Source organism: Balaenoptera musculus, chromosome 12, assembly GCF_009873245.2.
Source record: "Balaenoptera musculus isolate JJ_BM4_2016_0621 chromosome 12, mBalMus1.pri.v3, whole genome shotgun sequence".
Lineage (NCBI taxonomy): Eukaryota > Metazoa > Chordata > Mammalia > Artiodactyla > Balaenopteridae > Balaenoptera > Balaenoptera musculus.
In genome coordinates this window covers 23,008,885-23,021,415 of record NC_045796.1, presented here as the reverse complement: position 1 = coordinate 23,021,415, position 12,531 = coordinate 23,008,885, and the positions used below count along the sequence as shown (strand labels likewise).

Here is a 12,531-nt window from a genome sequence, read left to right as displayed (position 1 = left end):
AAGAAATGGAGGACAGGCTTGATGTTATTAACATATCTCTGAGCTCTGTATGTCTCTCTCTGTTTTTTTTCCTTAATGAAGCCAGAAAATACTTGTCTCTACTAAACATGGGCACCATATGATAACTGTTTTGATTCTGTGAAGTTTGGTGTTGTGGATAAAGCTAAAAGTAGAAAGACTCCTTCCTTTTAAATTTGCTTAAGTAACTAAATACATAAAGTTTCAAGTTTGTTTTTTTAAAGTTTCCTCTAGGGGGTGATATTGTACAGTTAATAGACATTCAGTGAACGTGTACAAGTGTTCTTTCAGAGTCATGTTTATATGATCATAGGAAAATTAAATATAGTTTTCAGGAAGTTGTAAATACATATGGTATATTTCATATACAAGATGTTATAAGATGCACAAGTGTAAATTTTTAATTTAGTTTAAATAAAGGCTGAAAAATATTGGATTTTTTGATTGATGGTGGATATTAGGATTAATAATCAGTTGCCTGTTATTTTTTTGTTGTTACTCACATAGAAATTGGATTTTTTAATGACAGATAAGCTTAACTAAGCCAATAAAGATAAGCAGTGGCTTTTTTTTTTTTTTTTGCTTATTTCTGAACCTGTAACGATTAATTTGAGCCCATAGTCCTCTTATCTAAGTACTTATCATTTTTTATTATAAGCTGACTCGGGATACTTTACTGTAGCAATGACAGGTTAATAAATAGGCACAGAAAGCTGGACTACTGGCTTATCCATTAGTACTCCATTCTTTTTGTTTTTGCAAACACATATGCAGACATGCATTTTGTATCATAAAATAGTCTTTTTAATAATTACTCCTTTTTTGAGTAAAGTAAATCATTTTGGTTTTAGACTCTTTCAACCTGTTTCTGAGGTTGAGGGGACAGGATCAGTGTAGTCAAGTAACTTGTCCTTATCTGTCATTGTCTTATGTTTGGCACCCATGCAAGTTTAAACCATCTTTGATAAGATTCTTTTTTTTAATGACAATTATGATTGTTCAAAGTGAAAGCTTACATCCTCTTGAGCAGCACAGGTTTCAGTGCTTGATAAATTCTCACTTTCATTCAGTTCAGCATGTATTTTTCTGTGGCTTGTCCAGGTTTTTTGGTTTTTAGGTGTTTTTTAATCCCAGTTAATTGTTTCTCTTTGGAAACACTTTGGAGTCCATTGTACCTCCACTGTGGGCTTATTAGATATTCCTCTTTGTTTTAATTTTTTTAATGGTTGCTCTAGCATTTACAGTAACTTGTCACAGTCTACTATCATATAACACCTCACATATAAGGTAAGAACTTCACTTTCTTTTCTCCTGTCCTTTGCCTGTAGTTGTTATGCGTTTTATTTATACATAAACCATAAACCCTAGAATATATTTTTTATTTTTTAACCATCCTTTTTAAGAAGATTCATAAAATGAGGAAATACAATTTTTAATATATTCCCACATAATTACCATTTTTAGCACTCTTCATTCCTTTGTGTAGATCATTTTAAATCTGGTATTTTCTTTCCTGTTGAAAAGTTTATCATTTCATTCTTAGGATTGCCACCAATTCTTTCAGCTTCTCTTGTGTGAAACAAGCTTTTATTTCATTCTTATTTTTGAAAGATATTTTTGCTGGTTAAAAAATTTTAATTTGTCAATTTTTTTGCCACACCTCCCCACCTTTGGAGGGGAGGATTCCAATTACATGTATGTTAGAGCACTTGGTGTTTTCCCACACCTCACTGAAACTCCGGTTTTGTGTTTGTTTTTGTTTCTCTTTTCAATCCTTTTTCTCCCTGCTTTAAGTAGTTCCTATTGCTGTGTTCTGAAGTTCACTAATTTTTTCTTTTATGGTGTCTAAACTACTATTAATCCTGTCCAGTAAATTTTTTATTTCAGATAGTATATTTTTCATCTCTGGATGGTCCATTTGTGTTCCTTTGTGTATGTTCTATTTCTCTCCTCATTTTATTCATGGTTTCCATTAAATATACTTTATAAGAGTTCCCCAGTATTTTAATGTCATTGTCTGCTATTTCCATTATTTTGTCATTGTTTTATCTTATCTTATTGTTTTATCTTAGGTTCACATTCTTCTGCTATTTGCCATCATTAGTCATTCTTGATTGGTAGCAGGACAGAGTGAATTAAGTTCTTGAATGTCTGTTCTTGAAGGGATTTAATGCGACCAACAATTAAGTTAATTGCTGTTCAGTTAGATTCTTTTGTGCTTTATTTTGTTTGTTTTTAGCTTTGGGGAGCAGGTCTAAAGTAGTCTTTGCTTTAGGGACAGGTTAACCCTATCACTAAAGCATATCCCTTTGGGGGTCTCTACCGAATATCCTGGGTAAGCATCTGGGGCTCTCCACTCCTTTTGGTTGGAACTTGAATGCATCCCAGCCCTGTGTGTGCTCTGGGGACAATCCAGCTCACAGCTTCTGCTCATTCTTTGGCCGTGTGGAGTTTTCTCTTTCACATGCACATGATAGGGTTCTCCTGAGCCTCAAGTTTACCCCTATACAGATTTCTGGATTTCTTTTCTTCATAGCTTCATCCTCTTCAGAACTCTGCCCCTCAACTTACAGCTGCCTCAGTCTCCGTGAACTCCAGTCTGTTTTCTCAACTCAGCTAGAGGACTGTGCTCTGCTTTGGACTCCCCTCCTACTCCTTAGACTGGGATGTACCTCCAGGCAGAATGCTAGGCTGATATTGGTGTCACCTCATATGTTTCCTTTCTTCAGATGTCTTGGTCGTACCATGTTTGTTTCCATTGTCTGAAAACTTGTTTTGTATATTTTGTCTAGTTTTTTGGTTGTTTACAGTGAGATAGCAAATCTCACTACTCCATGTGGTCAGAATTAGAATCTGTGTTCTCATTTTAGTAATCAAATCATCACTTAGTGTTTGCTAAGTACCAGCACGGTCTTTTAGTAGGAATTCAGAAATAGCGAACTTTTTCTTAAAGCTACTGTATTATGACAGAAGCTCAAAAAAATTTGTTTAATGAAGGAATGAGTGAAGTAAATACCCTTTATTAATATATATTCATTCATACTTTGTTTTTATTCTTTGATTTGGAGGTCCATTCACAAAAGATAATACTAACCATATAGCAGGGATTTATAATAGACTTATGAGTAGAGTAATATATTCAGTTCTATTTATTGGAATAAAATTTGCCTTTACACATCAGTGTATAGCATAATGATTCCTATTTGAGTGCTACATTAATTTAACCTATTAACTCATCACTATTCACAATTGTTTTTATACACCTTTTGTGTGTTTATATCATGCATTTCATATTTTTAGATTTCTCATGTATAAGCAAGGGTGTGTTAGAATGTTAATGTTTAGATTTAATGTTCATACCTTCAGGATTAGTAAATGTTTGTCTCCTAAATGTTTCACATTAAAGTTAGGTTGGAAAGTATTTAATCCTTTTGCAAATATGCCTCATTACTCATCTTCAAATAATATTTATTCATAAAAATAAACACATCTCCTTGATGAAATAAATCAAATATATTTTCTTATACATGATTCTAGCTACATATTTATTCTGTTTCAGTAGGTAACTTTCCATGTTAGACATTAATTTTTCGTCGTACTGCTGCTGCTACAATGAATTACTTGTCCTGAACAGAGTTCTATATGAAAGTGATGCTTTTTTTCCATCCATTATGAAAAAAGATCTTTTGGTGTATTTATTAATTTTCATAAGTAGATTTAATGTCTTTTCATTTTTGTTAATATTAGAAAGTGTATCTTGTGATACAACTTAAGAATTGTAAACCATGTAAGATATTCAAAAATGTAAAAGGCCAACTTTTATCCTAAATCTTTCCGGGTCTGAGATGGTTCTTTCCAGTCCTTCGATTAAAGGTGTTGCTTTATAATAATGTCTTTGTAATTGCAAAGACTGAATATGCATGTAAGCCAAGAAAAAAATGCATGTAAGTGAAACCATTAAACTATGTTGTCATTACACTATATTTTGAGTATCAGCCATTTGTATTAAGGTTAACTTTTAAAGAACAAGAAGCTGACATTTGTTTATATTTGTGTTGTGAGGGAGATTGATGATGGTTGTGGTGATAGTGAATTGGGAATAATTTGATTTTTGCTTCAAAGGAGATACAGATAATCTTCATTTTTATTGTAAGCAACAGTAGAAGTAGTTAAGAGTAACATCAGAAACAGATTTGTACTTTCTACATAGGAATAAATCACTTTCGCTTGGTAGCAAGAAAGTGCTGATTAATTTTCTGCATGTTTGCTTAATGGGCTGTTACCTATGCTGGATAACCATTTATGCCCAAAGTTGGTCCACTAAGTAGCTAACTACACTCCATAGATGGTAGAATTCATATATTGTTCACTACTTTGATAAAGTAAGGAGAAAGACCTCCTAGGGAAATCAAACTGTCAGTACTGTATTTCCTCACATTATTGTGTTATTGTGTTGACTAATAGTATATATAGATAGCGAGTAATTAATTAACATCTACTGAATTTTCTGTGTGTGTGTTTGGGTGAGGTTTTGTTTGAAAGATGTTTGAAAAAGTCATTTGAGAGATTGGGAAGATAAGGAAATCAATCTTACACAATTAATATAAAATGTCTTCAGAGAATGGAGAAAACAGGAGAGAAGATGGTAAACAAAATAGAGAACTTTAATATTTTCAAACCAAGTGTTTCACATAGGATGCAAAATGTCGGCACATCATAAAAATTTTAAACAACTGTAGCTTGTGCTCAGTTTATAGTGATGGAAAGTGTATTTTACTTTGGTCGAATAAATAATACTGAAATATTCAATTATAAAAAAAGGTATTAAGCTCATTTGAGGTTGATAATTATGGTATTTATAGTGATGCTGATCTGCCAGTGGTCTCTGTTGCTAGTATGTAGGCATAGGGAGAGAGGATAGTTGGGCTTATATATGAGTGTGCTTTTGCCAGAGGAATGTAATAAAAAGATTCAGGGATAGGAGATAGGACAATAAAGTTCAAGAAAAATCTATCATAAAATCAAAGCTGGTTGCAGAGGGAAGTTAAAGGAGAAAAGACTGGTTGTAATGAAGAAGTAGGGCAACACCAGTGAACTGGAAGCCTGTTGTAACAAGCAGAGATTAAAATTGGAAGAAAAGGAATTATGCTTAGAGTGAGTGCTTGATATACTGATATTGACAGTACAGCAGTTTGAGATGGTAATTTAGTCATGGGGTGACTGGCATGTAAAGGAGAGTACGTACAGTTATTGGAGATCATTGTTGATAAGAATTGAGAACACAGCACTGTGTATGCATAAGAAATAGATTTGCTTTTTTATCACAGAAAATTCAAAATTACAATTGCTAAGTAAAATAAGGATTTATTCCCTCATTTAAAGGAAAGTCTGATGTTGGCAGTACCCAGTGCCAGTGTGCCAATTCCATGAAGTCATCAGGGACCCAAGCTCTTTCTAATTTCATGTCTACAAACTAGCACGATTACCAAGGTCGCCTTGTGGTCCAAGATGTCTGCTAGAGTTTGTCATCCCATTTCTATTCTTGGCAGCAAGGAGGAGAAAGGGGAAGGAGTCAGTAAGGTCTTTCCCCTGCTGTCATTCCCCCTTTTAAGGTCCAGAAGTCTCTCCCAACAATTTCTGGTTATATGATATTTGTCTTAGGTAATAACATGGCCATATCTTGCTTTGAGGAATACTGGGAAATACACTGTTTTGGCTAGCTACGTTACAACTCCCTAATAAAGTGTAGGGATCTAGTTTGTAAAGAACACGGGGAGAAAGGATGCAGGTAGACAGCTAGAAGTCTTTGCCAGAAGTGTTGATTATCCATGTGAACAGCGAAATTTTCAAGATGGTGGAAAGACAAGGAAAGACCCTGAGGTCCATGGGCAATTACAAGCATAACAATCCAATGGAAGAGAATTATGGATTATGGAGAATTATGGATGAGCCCTAGACCAGCGTATTTAGAAAACATTGAGAGAACACTGTAATAGTGGGATGCAAAGAGAAAACCAGTCATACTTGCCAATTCTCTTTTTCAATTCTCTTACACACTGGAAGGAATGTAAGAGAATTAAAACTCATTACTTGAGAGGACTGCAAATAAAATGATTTTTTCAAGTGGCATTCAGGTTTTAATTAAGACAAAGAGGAAGAAGGAATCTGAGGAGAGGTAAGGGGGTTTGCTGATTCTGAAACAGTAGTTCCAGGGAATATGGTAGAAGGAACAAGGCTGTGTGGAGAAAGTACAGTTTACAGTTGAGAAGAGTAAGGATGCAGTGAGCAGTGATTCTTAACCTTTTGCTCACCTACCCACGAGTTAAAAATAATTAAACACAAATCTCCAATATTATGTAATTATTTATAAATAACTTTTCTGTATTGATGTACTAATACTATATATGTATTATAAAAATACTATATGTGTTATAAAAGATATGTAAAAATAGGAACTTATAAAGAATGAGATAGACGTATCAATAGAAATGCTGATATCTTCCTCCCCACACTCCTGCCAATCCCTGGGATCTTATAGGTCTCAAAGGCTGCAGCCTCAGTATAGCTTAGGGTGGGGACTCTTAGGGGAAATAGGAGCAACCTAGCACAGAGTTGATCCCTACACTCAACTAAAAGCCTTCGCCTTAAAAATAAGAGCAAGAACACTTAAAATTCTTCAGAAAAAAATTTGTAATACCGTAAGACATAGTAAGATTAAATTTGGAGGAAGAAAAAGCATATTATCAGTTACAGGTATTATCATGTGAGATGACATTTAATCTGTGATCTCAGTGAAATCAAATAGCCAAGACATACAAAAAGCAAAAACATATTAAGGAACCACAGATCATTAGAGAAAGAAAGGATTATTTACTGAGTGTATTTGAGACAGATGCCAGTAACTGAGGTGGATGCATGTTATTAAAAGTTAAATTCAAAAAGGAATTTAACTGGAAAAATCATAACTGAATATCCAGTTTCTTAGAGATAAAAGAGCTTTCCAAGCTTAGAATTGATCGGGGGAAAAAATCGCTTTGGGTACATAAATATTTTAAGCTTCTGTGTTTTAAAACAATATTCAAAAATTGAAAGATGGCACAATATTTGCAGCCAATATGTTTATTTTCCAAAGAGCTCATGTGATGCACTTTTAATTAAAAAAAAAAAAAATGCAACAAAAATGCTGGAAAAAAAGACCAGAACAGCTCACAGAGAGGAGGTGTTGGGGAGTTCAGTCACAATTACAACAAAAGCTGACTGAAACAGGTGCAGAGCTTGAACAACTCAAGAGATAGGACTGGTTCGAAGAGGGCAGGGTGTTCAGCCATGCTTCAAAAGGCGTGGAGTGGGGAGAGGTGATTAGAACCTAGTACTCAAATGGGTAAACGACCTGGACATGTTGTTAAATATGACTGGTTAAAAGAAAGAGAAAAAGACAAAATTTAGTCACACTTGTGATTAAAGCAATGGATAATAAGTGCTTTTTTTGCTTCTCAGAATTTTTTTTTTTGTCAGAGTGATATCCAGTGCTGGTTACTGTGCAGTGAAAATGAAAGCATCACGCTTTTTACACTGTAAGTCGGTGTAAATCTATACAGCACTTTTAGAACTCCATTTTTTTCCTCTCATTAATACCTAGATGGATCAAACCCTTAAATTTGATACAGAAATAAATGCATTAATTAATTAAGCTTAAAGCTCTGTAACATGTGTTAGCTCTAAAAGCCTAAGCCTTCAAAAGTAGTTCCCTCAGATACAGCTATTGAAATTAAAAATACATGCAGAATACATAACTGTATTATTTGTATATTAATGCATCTTTAAAGAAGATATGATTGGGTTGACATAATTGAATTGGAAATCCTGAGAGTAGCTAACATACCAAGCCATGTTCTAAAGCTGCAGTAAATAAAGCAATGATAGACCAGTAGACTAACAAATAACAAAGCAAGATAGACAATATAAAGAATTAGGCCCTTTTATCCTATGAAAGCTTAATATATGATAATGAATGATAAAAGTGGCATTTAAATCAGTGGGGCAGAATGCGCTATTCTTTCATTCATGTATTTATCTATTCAGAAAATGTTTATCGAAGGCCAGGCACTATCCCAGATGCCAGGGATACATCAAACCAAGTAGACTACAATCGCCATTTTCATGGAGTTTAAGTTGGAGTTGTAGTAGAATCAGAGGATAAAAAAATTGAAGATGATTACCTGCTGAGGAGAAAATAAAGCAGAGAAGGGGGATAGTGTTCACAAGATTCCATTTGGTGGGGGAAACATGATATCCCTCCTTCCTACTGTATAAAGGAACTGCCACACGGCAATCTGTTAAAAAGCAAACAACCCAACAGAAAATTTGGCAGATTTTTTCCTTTTATTTTGATAGCTATTCCTAATTCATAAAGGAGGATATAGAGCTATCCAGTAAATCTCTAATACCTTTTGAGTAGTGAAAATGCAAAATCAAAGTGAGATAACACAGTTCTGACATTGATAAGTCTAATATCAATTTTTAATTTAATATCAATTTTTTGTGAGTTTAGGAGAAATGGGTGCTTGCATGTGTTATAGATATAACTGCATAGTGGTAATTCGTTTTGGAAGACAGTTTTAAGAGTAGCTCTTAAAGTGAGAAAGGTACTACATATACTATGAGCCAGCAATTCTCATTCTTGGTATCTCCCTCAGGGAACTCTTGAATGTATGCTCAAGAAGGTCTGGTAGCGCAACATGTTTTGTAATGATGAAAATCTGAGAACTACCCAAATGTGCTTTAGTTTGATGTGGCCATAGTGTGGAGCACTGTAGTGCTACACAGATCTCCTGAGCATATTGTTGAATGTAAGAGGTACATTATAGGCAGTATATGTACATACCAGTGGTAACAACAATTACCACCAAACTTTACAGCTCTTATCACTGGGAAAGCTATTTAGGATTGTGGTAGCAGAGAGGTTTTTAGCTTCAGCCTTATCTCTAATATTTCTGTTTTTTTAAAGAGATGGTATACTTACTTATTTGTATATATAAAAATGACCAAAACAATTCTCCCTGTTAGCCTCAGCTCGAGTGGCATTTCCCATTGTCCCAGCCCATATTGTGTATTTTATCAGTATTACTTATCTCGCCCTTGGCAAGTGCTCCTGTACACGTGGTTGTTTTTCTGAATGCCCTCACTTACCTATTAAATTGCAGGTCCCTTTGACAGCTTAGGACCTAGTCCTTTTATTTTTTAAACATAATGCCAAAAGAGAAGGCCTTACTTCATAAAAATTTGTTATCATCATCATTCATCTTGCATTCTTTGGATAATATTTTTGTGTTCTTTATATTTGTGAATAAGAGCCATAGTAAATCAAAGTTTTATTTTATTTCTAAATTCACTTAAATTTTGAATTATTAATTAGACAAAACATATTTTAAACATTCAGTCCTGGAAATTGTTCAAATCGTATTTTTCTTTGTAGGTCGTTTGTATGCGATGCAAACGGGAATGAAGATTGATAGTAAAACTCCTGAATGTCGTAAATTTTTATCAAAGCTAATGGATCAGTTAGAAGCTGTAAGTTGAACACTGAAAATTTATTTTCTGATTAATGTTTAAAATGCCGTTTTATTTCATTTGTGTGTGTGTTGTCATTTTAGTTCTTCCTGTTGGCAGCAATCAGCAACGTCATAGCTGAGGAAAAATAAGACACTTTTTTTTTTTCATTTACGTCATACTGCTTAGGGAGTTGTAAGTAGGTGTAAGTCGGTTTCAATATCTTTACATATACATTATATCTTGTTCCAGGTTATTGTAGATGATCTTTGAGTCATTCTTTCATAAGTGACAAACCCTTTCTAACCTTCCTTCATGCAGTCACACGGATGATTGATTTGGGAATTCTTAAATGGCTCTTGTAATAATGAAATCGGGGACTTCCGTGGTGGTCCAGTGGTTAAGACTTCGCACTTCCACTGCAGGGGGTGCATGTTCGATCCCTGGTTGGGGAACTGTGATCCCACGTGCCGTGAGGCATGGCAAAAAAAAAAAAGAAACGGGCAATTTATTTAGTGAAAAGGACCATGAAGGAAGTTGCCTATTGTTTCTTCCTCCTACTCTTGGTCCCATAACAAGATACTCTTATGGTCTAGGCATTTTCCTCTGCTAGCAGAAATGTGGTAGGTGACTAATAAGTCATCTTGAACTATGATGGAACTTCACAGGTTATGTAGAAGCACGAATCCAGGGAAAATTGAAGGATTTGATTGGGTGTCAATGCATCAAGAAGGCAGTGTTAAACCATAGTAACCTTACTTAGTAATCAGGGCTCCACCCTGTGCCTCCCGTGCCCAGCCATCCCGGTGTCTTTTTTAACAATGTCAAGGTTTACTTCTCATTAATGCATCTCCTCCAAGGCAGTTATATTCATAGCTGTGGCTTACTTTTTATTTGCTTATTTAGTTATGTGACCTGCTCAAGAGAATTAGAAACCTAAATATTTATTTGATCAGTTGCATTATTTTGTTTGGAGAAACAAAATTCAGACATATTAAAAATCAATACACTTATACCAGTCAGCCCAGAACTTTTTTTAAATGTTGAAAGTTATTCAGATCAAAGCCTACTTGTATTAAGCAGCCATGGGCAGTAGTGTTCTCTCTAACTTTGTATGGGTGCCTGGCCTTCTGACCCGGAATCCTGTCATCTGCTACTATTAACCATCCAAGGTAGCCTGGCGGCACCACTGATGACAACTCAGCTGCCCTTGGAGCCTGTCTGGCCTTCTACTTCTAACACTGCTTCTGTGGATGCAGGAAGAATTTGAGTACTCTTCTTTTGGAGGGTGGGGTTAAGAGGTGGGAGGAAGAATGTGTCTGACACATAGCAATACATTTGTACAATACCGTCTCTTACAGACATTTTATATAGAATATATCTCTTTATTAATTTTACAGCTTAACAATAATAGCTAAAATAACAATAGTTTATGGATAAGACAAAACTCAAACAGTTCTTTATAATACTCAGAATGTAAAATCACATTTATAAAGAGACTTACCAGGAATTTATTATTTAATCTACATTAAATAACAAGGAATTTCATTCCATGGTGAGAACATATCTGCTTGTGCTATAATGTTTATATTTATAGTTGGAACACTTCAAGTGTATCATGTTTTTGCTGCCAGATATTTTATGCTGAAGGTGAGATGAAATGACATGCTCCCACTAAATTTTTCTAGAAATAAATTGCCTACAATTAAATCATTTCACAGTGTGGATACAGTAAACCAGTGTTATATGTGGGGCTTTTTTTCTGTTTTTGTTCAGGATAAGCATGCCCAGACGTCCTTAAATTCCAGTATTCAATCTCTTCTGGGCCTTAATTATGAGAATATGTACTTTGCTGATTTTATGAAAAATCCTCTTGCTTTTTCTAAATTTAATTTGTTATTTTACAATGTTCTTTGAAAAAAGCAATTTTTAAACAGTAGTGTGGTACTCACATCTAATATGCCAGAAGGTCATTTTACTCCAGTATGACAGTCTGAGTAAAATGTAGGAATTTAGTTTGTTGTTTTTAAAATACTTTAAATTATTGTATGTGTAGGAAAGGGATGTACTGACTGGAAATTTACATGGTTGTAAATTGTGTTGATTTGAGGTATATATTTGTCTAAATTTTTAAAACTTCCATAATCCTATTCTAAGTTTGTTTTCTTATACCTTACTTAGAATTAGATCTCTAATGCAATGTGCTCTGAGAGATACTTTTTTAGGATATAATGATTCTTCTCATTGTATTTTTCTATATTTGATAGAAGAAATTGAAATAGGAATAAATTAAAAATTTAAATTATGTATGGTTAGGAAAGAATTTCTTAATTCCATTTTTAGGATACTTGTTAGTACATTTGAAATATTTGTCTGATGCTTTACATAGATAGTTGGATGTTTTTTATTCTTGATTATTTTGATATTTAGAGCTAAATTATACTTTCACGTTATCATGAGTGTCTTCAAAATTTTGTGAACATTGGATTTGATTATTGGGAATTTTTATACTTAAGTATACACTTCTTTGAGCCCAGAATCATAAGTTCTGTATCTCATTTTATTTTAGCTTAAGAAACAGTTGGGTGATAATGAAGCTGTTACTCAAGAAATAGTTGGTTCTGCCCATTTGGAGAATTATGCTTTGAAAATGTTTTTGTATGCAGATAATGAAGATCGTGCTGGGCGATTTCACAAGTAAGTAAAGATAGATAAAATAAAAATTATAAGTTTAGTTACTGTATAACCAGAATTTATCCAGTTTTCTCTTGATCACTCTCAGCCTTCCTGATTAATGATTTAGATTTTTTTTTTTTGAATCTCAGAATGAGTTTGGGTTACAAGAGTAATCCTGGCTTTTTAAAGAAAATGGCTAAACGAAGAATACCCAGGGCAGACTCATTTTCTTAGTAAATATACCCTAACTAGCCATTTAGTAAAATCTGTGTTGATTTTAACCAAAAA

At 34.1% G+C, this 12,531-nt stretch overlaps 1 protein-coding gene across 3 annotated transcripts in view; it reads left to right on the top strand.

The window, feature by feature from the left end:
- Positions 1–12,531, top strand: part of VTA1 (vesicle trafficking 1) — a 68,154-nt gene that overhangs the window by 8,754 nt on the left and 46,869 nt on the right. For 2 of the 3 annotated variants that reach the window (XM_036871432.1, XM_036871434.1), the window contains exons 2-3: positions 9,494–9,588; positions 12,137–12,264. In XM_036871432.1, coding sequence (XP_036727327.1) covers positions 9,494–9,588; positions 12,137–12,264 — 223 coding nt within the window. Of the gene's footprint in view, positions 1–7,533; positions 7,593–9,493; positions 9,589–12,136; positions 12,265–12,531 lie in introns of those variants that run through there. The other variant, XM_036871433.1, reaches the window with a different exon arrangement.